This window comes from Eretmochelys imbricata, chromosome 9, assembly GCF_965152235.1.
Source record: "Eretmochelys imbricata isolate rEreImb1 chromosome 9, rEreImb1.hap1, whole genome shotgun sequence".
Lineage (NCBI taxonomy): Eukaryota > Metazoa > Chordata > Testudines > Cheloniidae > Eretmochelys > Eretmochelys imbricata.
Window position 1 is genome coordinate 35,873,577 of NC_135580.1, and position 17,686 is coordinate 35,891,262.

A 17,686-nucleotide genomic window follows, 5' to 3' on the forward strand; every position below is an offset into this window, starting at 1 on the left:
ATAGAATATTTACAGAATCAGACCTTTTGTGCATATATGGAGTCTAATCCATTTCCATTGAAATGAATGATAAAGCTTCTGATGGCTTCAGAGAGAGCAGGATGATGAAGAGATGCCATAAATAGCAAATAAATTATCTGAGTTCTCTGATATTATTAAAGTAAATTTTTTATATAAAAGCATCAAATCAAGAATAATCTATTTTGAGCCACAAGGAATATTCCCTAATGTCCCAATCCTGCAAACACATAGGAATGTATTTAACTTTACACAAGATGTTCCACTGGAGGGATTACTCATATGCATAAATTACATATTTGAAAGTGGTTGTAGGATCAATTCCTAACTCTCCCAAGAAATGCAATTTAATTCACATCAATCTAACTTTTATTTAGAAATCACACTGGTGAGGGTCCCAAACTCATACCTTTGGTTAGAGATATATTCTGTTAGTTTAGAGTATCGTCTTTCTCAGATTTCTGAGGACAGAGCCACTCTGTCATTCATGCATACTGTAAAACATATGAGATGAACAGCTCAGTGTGGGGCCAGATCCTCAGCTGGTGTAAATCAGCATTAGCTACAGAGATGTTACTAGAGCTGTGCTGATTTGTACCAGCTCAAGGTCTGGCCCCTTACTTTTCAATCAGTTTTAAGGACCATACAGCTGAAGCCAATAGTCAATGGGATTATTTTCTCATGGCCACTTCCTGGCAAACCATGTTCTTTTTATTGATATATTTACCGTTTTATTGCTTCTTCTTGTTTTCGGCGTTTTTCATTCTTTTCTTTCAAGTAAGCCAGGTTTGTTTCATTCCTCATGCGATCATTCTCTCGAGCAATGTCTGATGCATTCTGTATAACCAAGCCATCATAGGCCTTCATCCCCATATCTTCAATATACTGGAGAAAAGTGCCCAACGTGACCTCCTCCTGATTAGAACTCATCATCTTGCAGGAGATAATGGACGAAGGAAAGCAACACTTCCTGCAGGTTGAAAGACACATGATACCTTAATCAGTGAGCAAACAGCTTACAATTTATTACAGATAATATGTTGTCACCAGCAATTTGCAGCGCTTGGCAGGAAATATTTTTGAGGCCAGCCTCCTACCTAAATTTATAGCAAACAAGGCAAAACAAAAAAAAAACCTCTTTTCATTTAAGTTACCCAGAACCATCAGGTTATGGACATTGTAAGTTTGTGTTATTGTGTGATCTTAATACTGTTTCTCTGCTCCCCTTTCCCTCCTCCCCTTCCAATTGTTTATTACATTCGCTAAATTGTATCTTGTCCTTGAGTTGATTGTAAACTCTTCAAGGCAAGGACTCTGGGTCCCTTTGTGTTTGTACAGTGCTCAGCACAGTGGAGTAAGGAGCCTACCTCAGGTCCTAGGTTCATCTTATTTACTAATGTTTTTAAATCACACTTTGAATTGCCATTTATAAAAAGAGTTAATAAATGATTGTAACATATTAATCATAAGTAGCATGCATTGTATATGGCTATAAACATAAGGGGGTTGTAAGCCATAGTTTCAAGCAATTTATTGGACTCTATAACAATTGGTTATTTATTCATATATATTAACCATTTGTCAATCCTTTATAAATAGAATCTTCATATAAAGTGTGAACATTTTTTCTGTCTGAGGTTCTCATATAGTCTCCATCACCTCACAGTCTTTTAATGTATCTATCCTCACAATGCCCAATGAGAGAAGTACTATTATCCCCATTTCACAGAGGGAGAATTGAGGCACAGAAAAACTAAAGTAACTTGTCAAAGTCATGCAGGGTCTGGGTTGTATGAGGAGGAAGGATGGTATCATTTCTCAGACAAGGACTGAGTCTATGTAACCATAATGCAGCATAAGAACAATGCCAGGACAGTGAGAACACCTTAACTGATCTTACTGAGCAGGCAATGGGAGTTCTGTCTGAACGTGGACTGTAGCATAGGATCCACTGTTTAACTAGCATCAAAATATTTCCTCTCATTGTTATATAGTGTTATGTTTCCAGGCCCATTTCAGCATTGTTTCATGCTGCTGGATAAGTAAAATTCTGATGTGGACAGTTATTAGTTTTAAACCCAAAATGAAAATCTCTGATAGATTCCAATAATCACTGTGCACCTGTGGGCACAGCCCAGACCATGAGACAAATTCACAAAGGAAACCAAACTGGGAAAGGTAGAGGTCCTCCCCTCCCCACCAACCAAAAAGAATATTCTTTTCTGTTTAGTAATTTTAGCTGTTACTGGTAGCAAAAGTAAGTCAGGTTTCAGACGGAAATATTTTTGGTGTCCCATTAAATACAGACAATTTCATTGCCTTTACTTCCCTTTTTTTACAAAACAAAAAATATAAATGTAAAAATGACTTTAGAGTAACATTAAAGTTGGGCAGTTAAAATCTTAAAAGTCAGAAAGGACTAAGGCCCCAGTCATGCAGTCTATTTCCTGCAGGCAAGCTCTCTGCACCCATGCAGAAGTCTCCCTTTTAAATCCACTGGGGCTCTGTGTGGGCACAGGAGTCTCTCTGCATAGAACAATATGCAGGATTAGCACCTATTTTAAGGATCTAAGAGCAGAGTCAACTTGGCAGCCTTGTTTTTGTGTAATTTCATTGGTGTTTCAACAGAAGTGAACTTGGACCAACATGGCTACGTTCATAATATTGTGAGTTATGGAACTATAGGGCATGAGATGGCAGCCCTTACTCCGACAAACCTCCTTTTGCCTTCAATTTAAATTCTGCTTGATTATGGAACACAGGACTAGACTCAGAATTGTTCCGTCTCCAGAGTTTGTTTTCTTTTAACTAAAGATTTAGAATCTAGTCCCTTCCCTTATTTTAAGGTCATTTACATTTAGCCAAACACTTTCTGGGTACGTCTACACAGCATTTTGGAACAAGTGGGAGTGAGCCTCCCAGCCTGGGTCAACAGACTTGGGGTAGTAGGGCTCAAGCTAGCACTCTAACTATAGCTGTATAGAGAGCGCTTGGAAGCTGCGGTTCAAGTTCTGAAGCCTAGGAAGGGGGCTGGACTTCAGAGCCCAAACTCCAGCCCAGACTGCGACTTCAAAGTGCTGTCTATACAGCTATTCTTAGAGCACTAACACTCGGCCCCCTAGCCTGAGTCTGTTGACCTGGGCTGGAAGGCTTGCTCCCATTCGGTCCAAAATGCTGCATACATGTACCCTTTCAGCGTACATAAAACAATAGCACATGGGGTAGTAATAGAGTTCCTTTAAGGTAAGGTTCATTCAACCACGAAATCCTGACTCCATTAAGTTAAAGGAAGTTTTGCCATTGGTTTCACTGGGGATAGAATTTCACCCTTGAAGAATATATTTACTATATGTTGATGAGGTTTTGGGGGCTGATCCAAAGTTCATTGGTCAATAGAAATACTCCCAATGACCTCAGTTGACTTTGGATCAGGCCCTAAAGAATTATTAAATGGAGAATTATTCTGATCTTTTTCACTGAGGCATGCAGAACTTAATTTGTTTATTACATGTCCTCCACACGACTTGGTTACTGCATCTTATTCCGTGTTCTCTTTTTCTGAGGCTTAAAATATGCAGGCATTAAACAATATAAAAGAGCTGCTTAGCTAAGGCTCATGGTACGAAGAATTTTATTTTTTATTTATATTAAGCCCGAGGTCAAAGCAATATGGGGAAGGCAAACATACATGTGCTCAATAGAGATGAGTCTCTGTTTTGCTGTATGCAGTGGCCAGATATTTTATTATATTGTGTTATTGTATTAGTCACTATTTATTACTGATCATGTAGATAGCACTGTACATTTCTTTGGTGTTTTAGAAACATAGAATAAGACACATTCCCTGCCACAAACAGTTTACAATTTAAGGATGCAATTTTGCAAACACTACTGATCACAGTTCTAACTACTGTCATAGTCCCATTGAAGCCCACTCCTGCAATCACTTTATACTAAGCAAATCACTGTCTGCTTAGTCCCAAAGGATTCAGTGTGTTGTATTGACATCCGTGGCACTACATATTAAAATAAGTTGTGAGATCAGTAGCAAGTGTGTGCTGGATCAGATCCTCAGTATCTGGTATAATTTTTGAATTTTGCAATCTCATGGCATTTGCCAGTATTTGAAACTTGTATCTGCCATGCTTAAATAGGGCATAAACTTCAAACAGCTGGGACCAGTCAAAGCTTAGAGTACGTATTACTGTAAACATTGTTACTTTATTAATCTATCCAGTGTAATAAAACAGACTGATTTTTGTTAATGCACAATTGTGTCGCTTCAGACATTTTATTACTTGAATATCCAGACTGGTGAGAATGTGTAACCAATATATGTGGCCCTTTGAGTCATAATATACATGGTCTGTTACTCTCTCTTGGTAAGGTAGGTTGTAGACAACCCTGATCAACTGCTGACCAAAGGTTTTAATTTCTGGTAAACTCAGACAACAAACCATTTCCAGTCATCTATCAGAGGAGAGAAAAGTCAAGCAAGTATTCTGTTTGAGTACATTTACATTTGATTACACATCTGTAAATCACTAAACATGTAATGTAAGCCTGAGGTGAGGCAACATTTTGTCACCCCTGTTGTGCATATAGTGCTCCTGGAGTTTTAATTAGCTGGTGATGAGGGGAGGAGACTCATAGGGCCACTTGCATAATCAACTTGCTTTCAGTGCATTTGATTTCTGAATCCGGAAAATACTGGCTAATTGTGACATGGAGATCGCGTAATTTGGAAAATTCTCTTATACCACTTTCCACCCCTCTCTGTGTGGATATATATACATGGGGAGGGGGCTGTTTCAAAAACACCTAAATGTCAGCCTAATTCTGCTCCCAGTGAAGTCAGTGGTATGGAATGGTAATGATAAGTCCATGCCACTGATTTCATTGAGCACTTTTGGCAATCCATCCTACAGTGAGGACATAACTAAAAAGGTATCCAAGGCATACACTTCATTTCATAAAAATTACATGAAAGGCAAATGTGTCAATTAGAATAAATCTGGTCATTTTCTCAAGTGTAGCTGTATATGCTGGATGATTTGGCAAGCCTATAAAGACTGGTCCAATATTTATCCCCATAAATGTGCTATGCTACTGTGAATACCATTATATTTATTAATGTACACAATAGAATAGAATGCAAAAATGTAACAAATTGATGTTCCATAATATCAATGAGTAAGCATTCTGGCCTTGGAGGTTAATCGCTGTACATTAGCAGGACAGTTTTTTGCAGTTCGGGCAGGATAACCCCTTCTTCAAAAAACATCAAGATCTGAAAGTCTCATCACCTTCTTCTCTCCTCCAAGTCAAAGTTGAGAGACATTATGAGGGCAACATGGAGCAGCTTACAGTGACACTGCCCATGCAATCAGCTGTCCGCATGAAAGAAATTAAATTAGATTTTTGCCAACTCTTCTACAAATGCATACAGTTTACTGGCAAGTGCAAGCAGTTCCCTGACTGATTTTTGCCTATTAACGGGACTGAATATAAGAGAATTGTAATACTTCAGATGTGATTTCTGAAAATGTGGGTAAATAATGCATGGTGCTTCACAAAGCTGCTATGACATACTCTAGTATATCTTTATACATTTCAAATACAATTTTCTATTTGATCTGATGCATAATATACAGAATCCTAGTATTAAAAAACTAACACCATCCAGAAAATGCACAATCTATGTGTGAGGAATGCTAAAGTCAGACTACTAAGTGCAGTGATTGCGTGTAATATCATGCTGTTGCTATGTTGTAAAATTCAGAGAAGTGGCTCCACCTTTATTCATGGTTAGGCCACCCCAAGAATCTTCACAGTTGCTTTTCACCCTGCCTGATAGCCTCAAAATGCAGCTGTGCTACATTGAAAAATGGCAATGTTGATGTTAAACTGAAAGAGCTTGTTTAAATAGTGACAAAGGCGCTGATTGCTTTCTTCTCAAATCAATGGGAGGCATTTTGTTTTTTTACATAGGAGGACTAAGGCTGACAGAACTCAACAGCGATGTAGTACATGTCATGAATCCAACCCTGGATTCGTGGGGGATATGTATTCCACTTCATTCCTGCTTTACTCCCTGCATACTCACGCTCCTCTCTTTTACACCCCATTCACTCTAGTGTTACTTGTCAGCTATCTCAGCAAAATGCAACATTTCAAAAGCATTTTGCACAGATCAAGAATGCTAAATTGCCACCCTGCCCTTTGAGTTTGTGCTGCAGTGTTCCAGTAGCTTGCAAGGCAATAAGTGCAAAGTAAACAGACCACATCTGATTTTCACAAACTGCTGACTACAGCCCCATTAATAAGGGCTTCATGGTATTAGGGGGTAGACAGTATACTTTTCCCTCACCAAAAGAAGCGACTGCAAATACATCAGCAAATGGAAAGAGACGCTGCCTTCCATGAAATCGCTTCTATACCTCTCATAATATTTCTACCCCTGTGCCAGGCAAGCTTCCATATGTTAAATATTTGATCTGATTAATTGTTAAAAGGAGAAGCATGAACAAGCAATGCATCAATAAAAGGCAAATAATGAACAGGCATGTTGTTTGCCTAAGTAGTACTACACTAGATTCTAATGTCAAATAGAGAGCAAAGTCTCTATGAATTAGGCACTCAGGCTTTCCTAAGTCGTACCATGTAGTTTGATCTTTTTTTTTATTAAATAGAAGCTAATTTAGTCTTAAATGCAAATAATTTCTTACAAGTTATCTTTGCTAAGATTACATACTATCCATCTTGCAGTCATTACACTGCACAATATGAGTGATATGCACCAGCACCTGAGTGAAAGACACAGAAGCTAAGTGATGCTAAAACCTTCACTTGAAGCGGTTAAAACTGGCTCTTTGGGAAGAATAAAAAAAAACTGCTATGTATATTTAAGAAAGTATCCTGTGGCTATAAACTTTCACCTTTCAAGTGTAAAGGTCATTCTATCAAGAGTTTAAAAAAAAAAAACCCAAAACCTTGGAATTTGAGTCACTTCATGCTGCATTTTGGGCAGCAGAAAGATCATTGCCTACAATGTCTCCTCTCTGCTTTAGAATTTAGAGAGCTGTTGTTTACTTTGCAATAAGACACTTTGATCAAGGTGCCTTTTCAAAAAGATAGAATATGTTTCATCCAAAATACATGTATTAAAATGTAACAAATCTGCATTCGTAACAGCAAGCACTTGGTGTAATTATGAGATTTAGATTATCCTTATACTACTGGGGAGCATTAGAAAAACATTACGGGCAAACATATATGTGTATTTGAACTCAGAAGAAAGAAAGAAAGAAAGAAAGAAAGAAAGAAAGAAAGAAAGAAAGAAAGAAAGAAAGAAAGAGCTTCTTGTGTATGTGATTTTTTTCCTCCCTTAAGAAAATGAAATGGAGATTTTACTACTAAGAGTAATGTATTAAAATGTTGTAAAATATTAATAGTGTGGCATGTCTGATAAGTAACTAACACAGATGTTATGAATCATATCAATTAATACATCAGAATATAGCAAAGAATGTTTTTAATAATTTAGCTCTGCTTTTTACAAATGAAAAATCCAGCTCAAAATGTTCCTATTATAAACATAGCTAATGTGTGTAGGTACATAAAAGAGTCTGAGATACATTTACAGCATTGTTTAGTTAAGGAATAGTTTGATTAATCTGCCAAAAAAGATAAGCAAACTTTGGCATTAGACATCCCTGACTACAAATTATTCCAGTTTTGTAAGTATAATTTTTTTTAACCTTCTCTAATTAGCACTGTATTCTATTAACATGCTCAGAGAATTTTTAAAAACATGTACATACCAAAATTTAAGTCCACGGGGACTGCTAAGTGCAATAATCAAAGGTGACTTTTGTCTGTAAAAGCCCTTTCCTGTGGTTATCTCAGTGCAGTCTGAAGGAATATTTCAGCACCATAAGAAACAGACTTGCAATTAGGCTCAGTTTTTCTTCAGTTAAAGTGCATTAAATCTTGTTGGCAAAGATGCCCAGATTGTAGAATTCTGCATCACTAGAAGTCAGTGGGTATGTTAAAGATCTTCTTGGTATAGGATTAAAATGGCCTTTAAAGTTTGGCTTTTAAAAATGCAGTGGCAAGAGAAGACAGGTGCTTGCTTCTTTAAATCCACATTCAGAGAACAGAGGGCATAGATAATGGGAGGGTACAAACAGCACCCTGCTTTCGGTCCAGCTGAGAAGAAACTGGATGATGTTTACCCACTTTACAACGTAGAAGATTACACGACCGTCATATGCAATAACACAGAGATTGCTAAGGTGCCTCATTTGAATGTATTCTGTGGAGACAAAAATAAATGAAAGAAAGGAATAGAAAACATCCTATCCAAATGGCTTCTTGCAGCAGAAAAGATGCTCTCTCTCTCATTGCCACTCAGATACAGAAGGTTTGAAGCAGTCTAGCTTGTGGCATCGTCTCTCTCCCCCGTGACTTACAGGCAGGCTTGCTCTCTCCAGCTGCCTTAGTCTGTTGATGCTGCTGTTGATTAATCAGGGATTCTCAAACAAAGAGCAAGCCTACCTTCTGATATAAGTAGTAATCTGGTTCTCCTCTCTTTCTGCAATCCGCTTGTATTCAGCAGCCAAGCAGCCAGCATTCTAGTACCTTGGATAGTTCCTGCTCACTAGGCCCATTGGAAAACGGTTGAGAAGAAGCAAGTGAAGAAATGACAAGAGACCAGAAAACAGCATCATTCTACTTCAGGTTTCAGCTCCCGGGGGTTCAGTTGCTCATTAAAGCCTCCTATCTAGGCAACAGATCTCTCTCTTATCTCCACTGTACTGTAGTCTGATTAGCAAATAATCCAGTGGAAAAAAAATCTGCATTAACAACACCGTACATCATATTTAGCCTCTGTAGGTAGGAAAGAATATGAAACACACACACCTTAAAAGAAAAAAAGAAAAAAACCTGTTCTTCCTCGGAGAATGTGTAAGTTAACCTTTAGCCCATGTTATGGCTCAAGGAAATGAGCAGCCACTTAAACGGAACATCTAGGTCTCAGTTTGATACCTCATATTGATATATCTTTTGCACTCACCCTCACTGTAAAGCAGTGCAAGGCACACAATTACTGCTGACGCAGATTAGGCTGCTGCTTGGGGAAAGATGGGAGGAGCTTTTTACCCTCATCAAAACAACCTTCCACCACCTGCTCCCATTGCATGAGAACAAAACTATCCTACTTGGACAGAATAAGCATGATCTGTATGCTGCTTGCTTTTTTTTTCTTTTCCCCATGAGAGACGCACTCGAATCCAGCATGCTGCATTATCAATATCCAGAACATAAATATGCAGTTTTATATCTCCCTAAATTTGCAAACTCACTTTCTCAAGGAAGACTTTTATTTGTGTTTCTTAATTTTTCACCATATAATTTTATTTGCTCATCTTCTATTTGCTCTTCCTGGAATTAATGCAGCTCATCTTTGTCACCCAAAGCTGCTAGATCAGACACAAAGCAAAGGCGCTCAGTCCTAAACCGTGAAGCCAGTGAAAATGGAGATATCAAAATGTACACAAGAATGTAAGTTACACCGTTGTCTAACTTCAATTCCTTCCCCCCTTTCCTGCACCGCCCTCCCCTGCACACTGAATCAGTCACTTCTTTACCTTGTATGAATTTTAAATCTAATATTATACTAATGTTTGAGTAATTTTAGAAAAAAATAAGAAGTGAGGTTCACTGGATAAACTCCCATCAAATTGGTGCATATACACTGCAAAAGCAATATTACTACACACCTAAATACTAGCAGTAAGCAGCCCCTTAGACAGGACACACACATACCTTACTGGTAGGAATAATTTGTGCAGATTCATTATGTCTTTGCTGGAACATTGGAGTGTGCTCTGTTTAGGCACTTCTGATATGCACCCAGAAACTTTAACTGGAGCAAAAGCTAACTGTAAGCTTCCTGAACAGTGGAATAACTTGATATGTGAGCTGCAGCCTGAGAAGCACATGCTACTAAAAATTGTTTAAACAGTAATAATGAATAATTCAGTTACAATGTACTTTGTGAAGGTGGCTGTGCCAGGACACTCAGGCTTGGGGTGCACGGCCGCATCCCACTGCACCTGTTACAGTTTATGGATCCTTTAAAACTGGGAGCTATAGTTTGTAGGTCATGTGCTTGTCTCTTAGTCATGTGCCCAACAGGAAATTTCATATAATGCTGTCAGGCAAGGGAGCAGGCTGGAGGGACCTGGGGGGAGAAGAGGACTGGGAGAGACCCTGCACCTGTCAGGTGGAAGGCCTGGAAAGGACACACCTGCAGGAAGCAAGAGCCAGCTGGAGAGAGCTGTAAGGACCATGAGCATCCGGAGAAAGGGACTAGGACAAGAACCTGAGGGGCAGTGAGTGTTTGGGTTGCTGTGTTTTTGCTTCTAACTTCATAAAGAAACTTCCTGAGAAGAGGAATTGGGATTGTGCTGTTTGGAGCATTATTTCCCCTTCCTCTGGTGGTGGATCAGTCCACACGCTTACAGTGGAGTTAAGATCGCTGCCAGATCATAGTGCCTTGTGCTCTGCATGTTCTTCCAGAATTTCAGAGCCCTCAAACTCTGCACTTGAGAACTAGGACATGCTCATTTAAGATCCTTCCATGTATCTCTAAGAGAACCTCACTGTAAACTTATTAAAACCCGAGAAAACCAGGGACTGCACAGCCAAGGGAATGCTTACAACCCAGTATCTCGATCAACCTTAACTCTGTCCCCAAAGGCAGGAGAGAAGAGATGTCCCTCAAGCTGACTCAGGAGCAGAGCTAGCAGCTCCCTCCTTGAATCAGCTTCTGCCCACGTCAGAGCGTGAGCTTCAACTGGGAGAGCAGAGTTGTGATGGAGAGCCTTGGAATGGAATAGCTAGGGGAAAGGGAATACGCTCCCCAAGGCTGGAGGAAGGGCATAACTGAGGGACAATCAGGGAGGTCCTGTGATTATGCGTGGGTGTGGGGAGTGAGGCAGCGAGAGAAGTATGCTGCCGGGGTAGAGGGACGTCTCTATCCCTGCATCTCTGCCACTTCCATCCATGACACCTGTGACAGAGAGCTAGGAGCCTAGAGCTGACCCAGCACTCTGGTACTAACTCTTTCCCCCTGGAGTAGACTTAAGTGGAGATGGGTGCTCAGTGGCTAAATTAGGCAGGGGACTAACAAGCTAATGAGAGCAATCAACCTATCAGATGGGAACAGTTAAAAGTCAGAAGGAAGTGCAAGGGGGAAGCTGGCCAGGGCCAGGAGATACAGGATCTCAGGATGAGGAGATATTTCTTCTCCCTCCCTGGAGTGTCGGCTAAGGGGGAAGTTTATGTCCATTTATGTGTTGCTGCACAAGGTTGTACACTCTTGAACTGTTGGAGGGGAACTAGTAAATAACACACTGCTGCTTATAAACCTGGAAAGCATCCAGCCTGTTTGTGTTGGTTCAAAGGGCGGAGAAGGGAGCCTGTTTGCCCCCCGCTCCCCTTTTCAGGAAATACTCCCCCAGCTCTGGAGGATGTGGTCTGGCTTCAAGAACCAAGTCCCAGTCTGGTGGACCATCTATGGTTGGCTAGCTGGGGACAGCTGCTGGTGGAGTTGAGCATTAGCTGTCCTCCTGATAGAGCTTCCACACCAGCTTCCTCAGTCTGAGCATAACAGGGACCATGGAGGGGACAAAGACAGGGAGAGCTGGTGCTGAAACTGTCAGGACATCAGCTGACAACTCAGCTACAGACTCCGAGCTGTAGTGGCTGCCCGTGTTCCACAGAGCGGGCAGTAGCAGGGAGTACAAAAAATGAGTCACTAAATGTTTTAATATTCCAAGTTGTGCACCTTTCTTGGTAGTATGTCCTCGTTCCCACCAGAGAGAAACTAGGGATGTATTTTTTCTCTCCTGCTTACTATTTTTAACTGAGATGTAGGCAAAAATATGTGAGAAGACTTCTGAAATATTAACAGCTCAAGAATCCCTAGTTCAAATGACTTCATATCCCCCCCCTTCCAAATTCTACCCTGGCTGCACACCTGACCTAAAAAATTTCAGGCCCATCTGACTTCTTCTGTGTGTTTCTCTCACAGGGAGATACAATAATCAGCTTTAAAAAGAAACTGAACTGCAACCGGGATCATGCAGTGGTTAGCTGCCACTCCTTAGAGATGACAGGGACTATGGTCAAGACTGGAGCATACACAAAACCATATTTGCTCAACATTTCAATGGCCAGATCTCCTGTGGAAAACGGTATGCATATGGGCATCACATCAGTCAGTTCTGAAGTGTAATACTCCCCTCATGATGTTGCTGTGTGCCACATTTCTGGTGGTCACTTATTGTACAGCATCTTGCCTGAATCTCACACTTTAAAATTAATTTGATCTATATGCACTGAGCTTCCACCTACCAAAAGCCCACAGTCTCCACTATACAGCATTCTGAGCGTACTCTGTGTTAGACTAAGGACATGCCACCAGGTGTGAAAACCCCACAGTAGGCCAGGGCACGAAGGGGTTAATAATCTGCCATGGAAATGGGGACTGAGATCAGCTCCCCTTTGCAATACCTGCCAGAAACTGCAAGCCCAGAGGAAGAGCTGCCGTGAGTAAGGAAGGTCTCAGAGTATAAAGGGAACAGGACTGGCCTCAGCAGCGGGCTGCTCTGCCAAAGGGCTGACCTTCCTTCCAGACTCCAAGAGAAGCCCGAAGTCTGCAGCCAGCAGATCAAGCAAAGGGCTTCTCTGGGGAAGGGAAGGCTCATTTTACAGGCTATTTGACCACTCAGAGTGGGGCAGACTGTCCAGCTCTCCCTGACATAAGGGGAAAGCTAAGGACAAACTGCTTACAGGTTTTTGTGGTTCTGACTCACTCTCCAAACTTGGCCAAGCGAGACATATTTGAAAAACTGCCATCTGCACATGCTCAGTAAAAACTTCTAAGGTTTTAGCAGCAAAAAAACTCAGAAGATTCCATCCTCAATGAGCATACTCAAGCCTCTCTCAGCTCCTAGAGCTGACCGGGCTGCACATGTGCACCCCTACAGAGCAACTAAGCATGCTTCATCCCCTCACAGCTGCTAGCTGAGAGAGACCATGCCAAACATGCCATCCCTACACAGTGACCAAGCATGCTCTAGCCCAGGGAAACAGAAGCAAAGCTAGACTTCACCCGTAATGGCTGCTCCCAGCTACTTGGGACCAGGCACTGGAAATAAGAGCAATGAGCCTGTCTCTAATGTGCTCTCAGTGACCCCCCCACACCCAGGCCTAGGCATCATGGAGGAGAAAAGCAACTAAGTCTAATGCTGAGAGGTCAAAAACCAGACCAGCAGGGAGGGAAAGGAGTAGATTGGAGAAAGACTTTTAAACTGGGACTGGAGAGGGAGTGAGAAACTCTCTGGAACACACTGGGCAAGGAGATTGGGACCAGGAGCCAGTGAGGGAAATGGGGGTGAGAAGTGGGAAACCACTGAGGTTGGACAAGGAGCTGGAGGGACAAGGAATCTGGGACTGGTGAGACAAGGAGACTGGGACTAGAACCAGTGGAGAGGGCAGGGAGGGAAGACAGGTACAACAAGGAGCTGGAGTGCAGAGGCAGAAATGGGACTGGCTGGGCAAAGAGACTGTGGCAAGCAGCCTGGAAGGAGAGAGACTAGGGCAAGGAGCCAGGAAGGGATTGGAGAAGGGGGACTGAAGTGCTTGTTTAGTCCAGGAAGGTGCATGAGGACTGGAAGTCAGTTGTGGGGAGGGGGAAGAGACAGATCAGCTGAGGCACCAGGAGAATGAAAACTGGAACTGGTTGGGCCAGGAGACTGGGACTGGGGTGTGAAAAGCCTGGAGACTGGGTAGTCAAGGAGAATGGAACTTTGACAAGGAGACAGAGGCAGGGAAGAGACAGGTTGGAGAGGATGGAGCAGATGGGGTCAGGTTTGAGGGGAATGGGCAGAAGAGTCTGTGTTCGCTAGGACACACGCCCCTCCAGAGACTGGAATGGAACCCAAGATTCCTAAGTCTCCCCTTTCCTTTGCTGCCAGCAATCTCATCTGCAAACACCAATTCAACTACCTTCTCTGGGTGGACAATTCACAGATCTCTCCCTACTCCAGACCTATCTTCTTCTGTTCAAACTAAAATCTCAGCCTCTCTCTCTGACATCTCAGCATCAGCTCAAAGTCAGCATAGCTAAACCAGCTCTTAATCTTCCCCTCCAAACCCTCCTACCACCTACTTTCTCTGTGGACAACAACACCATCTTGCAACTTAGAAACCATCCATAACATATTTTTTTCACAATGAACTTATCAGAACAATGTATTGAATTAACAATCATACCAAAAACGTATGTCAGGGTCATTGTTAGTGTGAAAATAGAATTCAATGTATAATTCCCAACCCTTTCTCAAACAAAACGTATAATACAAGGGCAATTGCAATGTGAAAAATGTTCTACAAAAATGAATTTGCATAATATTGGCACCATCTAATCAATAAAACTATCTCATCCTCCTTCAAATCCTTCCAACTCTCTTATGCCATAATACTTATTAAAAAAAAAAAAACCATGACAATGGTTAGACTGCTGTGTGTTGAGGCCAAAGCTTATCATGCTGATCAATAATGTCTGTTTCCTTGTACTCCCCCTTGTCTGTATTCATGTTTTGTCTTATGCTTCGATTGTAAGCTGTTTGGGGCAAGAACTGTCTTTTGGTTCTGTGTAAGTACAACACCTAGCACAATGGGGCCTGGTCCATGCCTGGGGCTCCTAGCAGCTACAACACTATAAATAATAATAATCATGTATCACCATTCCTTTGCTGTCAGCAAATGTCATCTTCAGATGTAGGATAAAGATTTGCATCTCCACACAGCCCCTGGGATGCAGAAAGCTGCATATTGTTTCTACTGAAGAAGGCTATTATAGTTTATTTAAGCTCAAACTGAGTTAATAAGTATTTAAGAACACCAGTAGGCTAATTAGAGGGGAAAGCATAGGAAACAAATGAAAGCTTCAGTCTATATTATGGACCATTCCGTTCTGTTACATCACCTTTCTTTAGTTAATCACAGCAAGGCTGTCTGAGGTTTTTAGGTGGGCAAATGCAGCTAAGCTGCAGGGTTAAGGAAGAAGACAGAATCCCGAAAGGGACTTTACTCAGTGAAAAGAGAAATATAATTACTGATTGTCAGGCATTTCTAAATCTTAATTTGCATAATCACATTTAAAAAACCTGCAACAACCTTTTATGAACATACACGCACAAAAGTCAGTGCTAGCTGTCTGAATGTAAATTATGCTGAGTTTTGATTTTGTATTGGGCAGTTGCTACCAGTCTCTGACCATGCTAAGCAAATGATATAGTTCAGTGAAAACCTAATAACTCCATTCTGCACTGAATTTTACTACACAATGTACCAAAAAGGTAAGAGGAAACTTGACATCAACACTGTAATCATGCTTACACTGTGACGTAAGATCGAAGGAAAATATTATCATTTGTAAATGCTACGTACTACAGTATATAGATATTAAATATTTTAGTGTCAAAGTAGTCCCAAAATATCCATTCCTACCCTCCTCTTTGCTCTGATGAGATGATATAAAAGCTCACTAACTGAGATATTGACTTTCAAACTATATTACTAGAGGGTCCCACAGTGTTGCTTCTGTATGCTGAGCTGTACAACTCAGAGAAAGCAGCATGTGAAACTGCTGCCTGTGATGTGTACGCAGCAGCAGGGGGCGCCAGAGAAATTCCTCTGCCTGCAACACTAGGAATTATGGAATTATCCGATGCAATGTTCAGACTTTATTGCTGTACATACAGACAGACAGACAGACACGAAGAGTATATTTATTATATGCTTCTACTTGCATTTTATTAAATACAATTAGAATGGAAGAGAAGCTTTTCTGGAGGTAGAGGATCCAATTCTATAAAGCTTGGTTTCAGAGTAGCAGCCGTGTTAGTCTGTATTCGCAAAAAGAAAAGGAGTACTTGTGGCACCTTAGAGACTAACCAATTTATTTGAGCATAAGCTTTCGTGAGCTACAGCTCACTTCATCGGATGCGATGCATCCGAGAGCTACAGCTCACTTCATCGGATGCAATGCATCCGATGAAGTGAGCTCTAGCTCACGAAAGCTTATGCTCAAATAAATTGGTTAGTCTCCAAGGTGCCACAAGTCCTCCTTTTCTTTCTATAAAGCTTAATTCACTTGAATAGTCATTACCTATAGCAGTAGGCCATATGAAGTCAGTTGGAACTACTCTTGTAAGAGCTTGCAGGCTCATGTACAAGTACAGATTAAAAAACAGTTTCTTTCTACCTTTCAATGAGAAAGCCTGCAGTAAATGTGAATAAGCTCATCTTACTTTGGCCCTGTGTTGCTCCAATTGAAGGCAATGGCAAACTTTGCATTGCGTGGGAGCAGAACTGCATCTCTTCCGTCTTTCTGATATTTGGAAAATTAAACTAGCCTTGGCTACATGTCAGGCCTGTCCCTGCAAGAGGCTGACTATCCTCAACATCCAATGAGTCAATAGGAGTTTAGGGTGTGCAAGATATCACACTGTTATCACATCCCAGCAAGACACTATTCAGTGCACTGGGAGTAGTTTTCAAAGACACAAATAGCAGTTAGGCACCTAATTCACCTAGGAAGTCAAGGAGAGTTAGGAACGTAACTGCCATTTGTGCCTTTCAAAATCTGTCCCATTGTCCCTCAGTGATCAAGTTTTCCATGTTGTTCTGATCTTGGACTTATTGCTTAGGCAAACCTTCCATTAAAATCGATGGGGAGCTTTGCCTGATTAAGGAGTGAAGAACAAGGCCCTACATGTATTTGCATACACCACAAAGATCGTGTCCTGATTAAGACAATTTATTCTACATGACATCTGGGGCAGTGGGGCTGTTTGTAAACTGAACTGTACTGTAAAATATTTCATTGTTTTGACCATTTTAATTTCTTCTAATGGATTTCAATGACAATGGATTTCTTTCTTAAACTAGATTCAATTCAAGGTTGCTATCCAAACCCTTTAATTATTGGACAGTGTATGTTCAATGCTTTAAGTAGCATTTACAGACCCCGTGAGCTCCTGCCAAAAATCTATTAAAGCTGGAAAAGACACATTTCTATATAGGATCCTGAAACATGTATCAAAAAAGTAAATTTTAACACAGGATTTCAATTAGGCCAGCTCACCACAACAGTTCTCCAGAATCTCAGTTTTTGTTTTAAAGAAGTGTAAAGTCCTAATCCTACAGACACTTTCACTCATGCTTAACTTTATGTGTATGCGTAATATTCTTGACCAAATTACTTGTATGCTTAAGTCATTGCATGATCAGACTAAGCCACCAGCGCTTATGGTTGCAAATAAAGCCTTGAAAATGTCAAGCCTGCCTGAGTTTTCAGAGAGCCCGGAACAATAGCTCTGAGAAGTATGATCTACCACATTCCTCTCTGTTAGTTATTAATGTGAATAAAAGATGGTAATTTAATTGTCAACACTGTTAACCATTTCCCTGATGACCAAAGCATGTAAGGAAGGAGAGGTGTGTGATCATATTATGAAAATCTGCACAATCTCTTTCGGCACCACAGATTCATTGGTGCTCATGAGAGGACAACCTTGTCTATTTT

The 17,686-nt window shown here is 40.9% G+C and overlaps 1 protein-coding gene across 1 annotated transcript in view; it reads right to left on the minus strand.

Moving 5' to 3' along the window:
* The window catches only part of NYAP2 (neuronal tyrosine-phosphorylated phosphoinositide-3-kinase adaptor 2), a 171,934-nt gene extending 170,974 nt beyond the window's left edge, over positions 1 to 960 (minus strand). The window contains exon 1 of the mRNA XM_077827222.1: positions 746 to 960. Within this exon, the coding sequence (XP_077683348.1) occupies positions 746 to 951 (206 nt within the window). The 5' untranslated portion in view covers positions 952 to 960. The remainder of the gene's footprint in view (positions 1 to 745) is intronic.
* Positions 961 to 17,686: the final 16,726 nt, after the last annotated feature.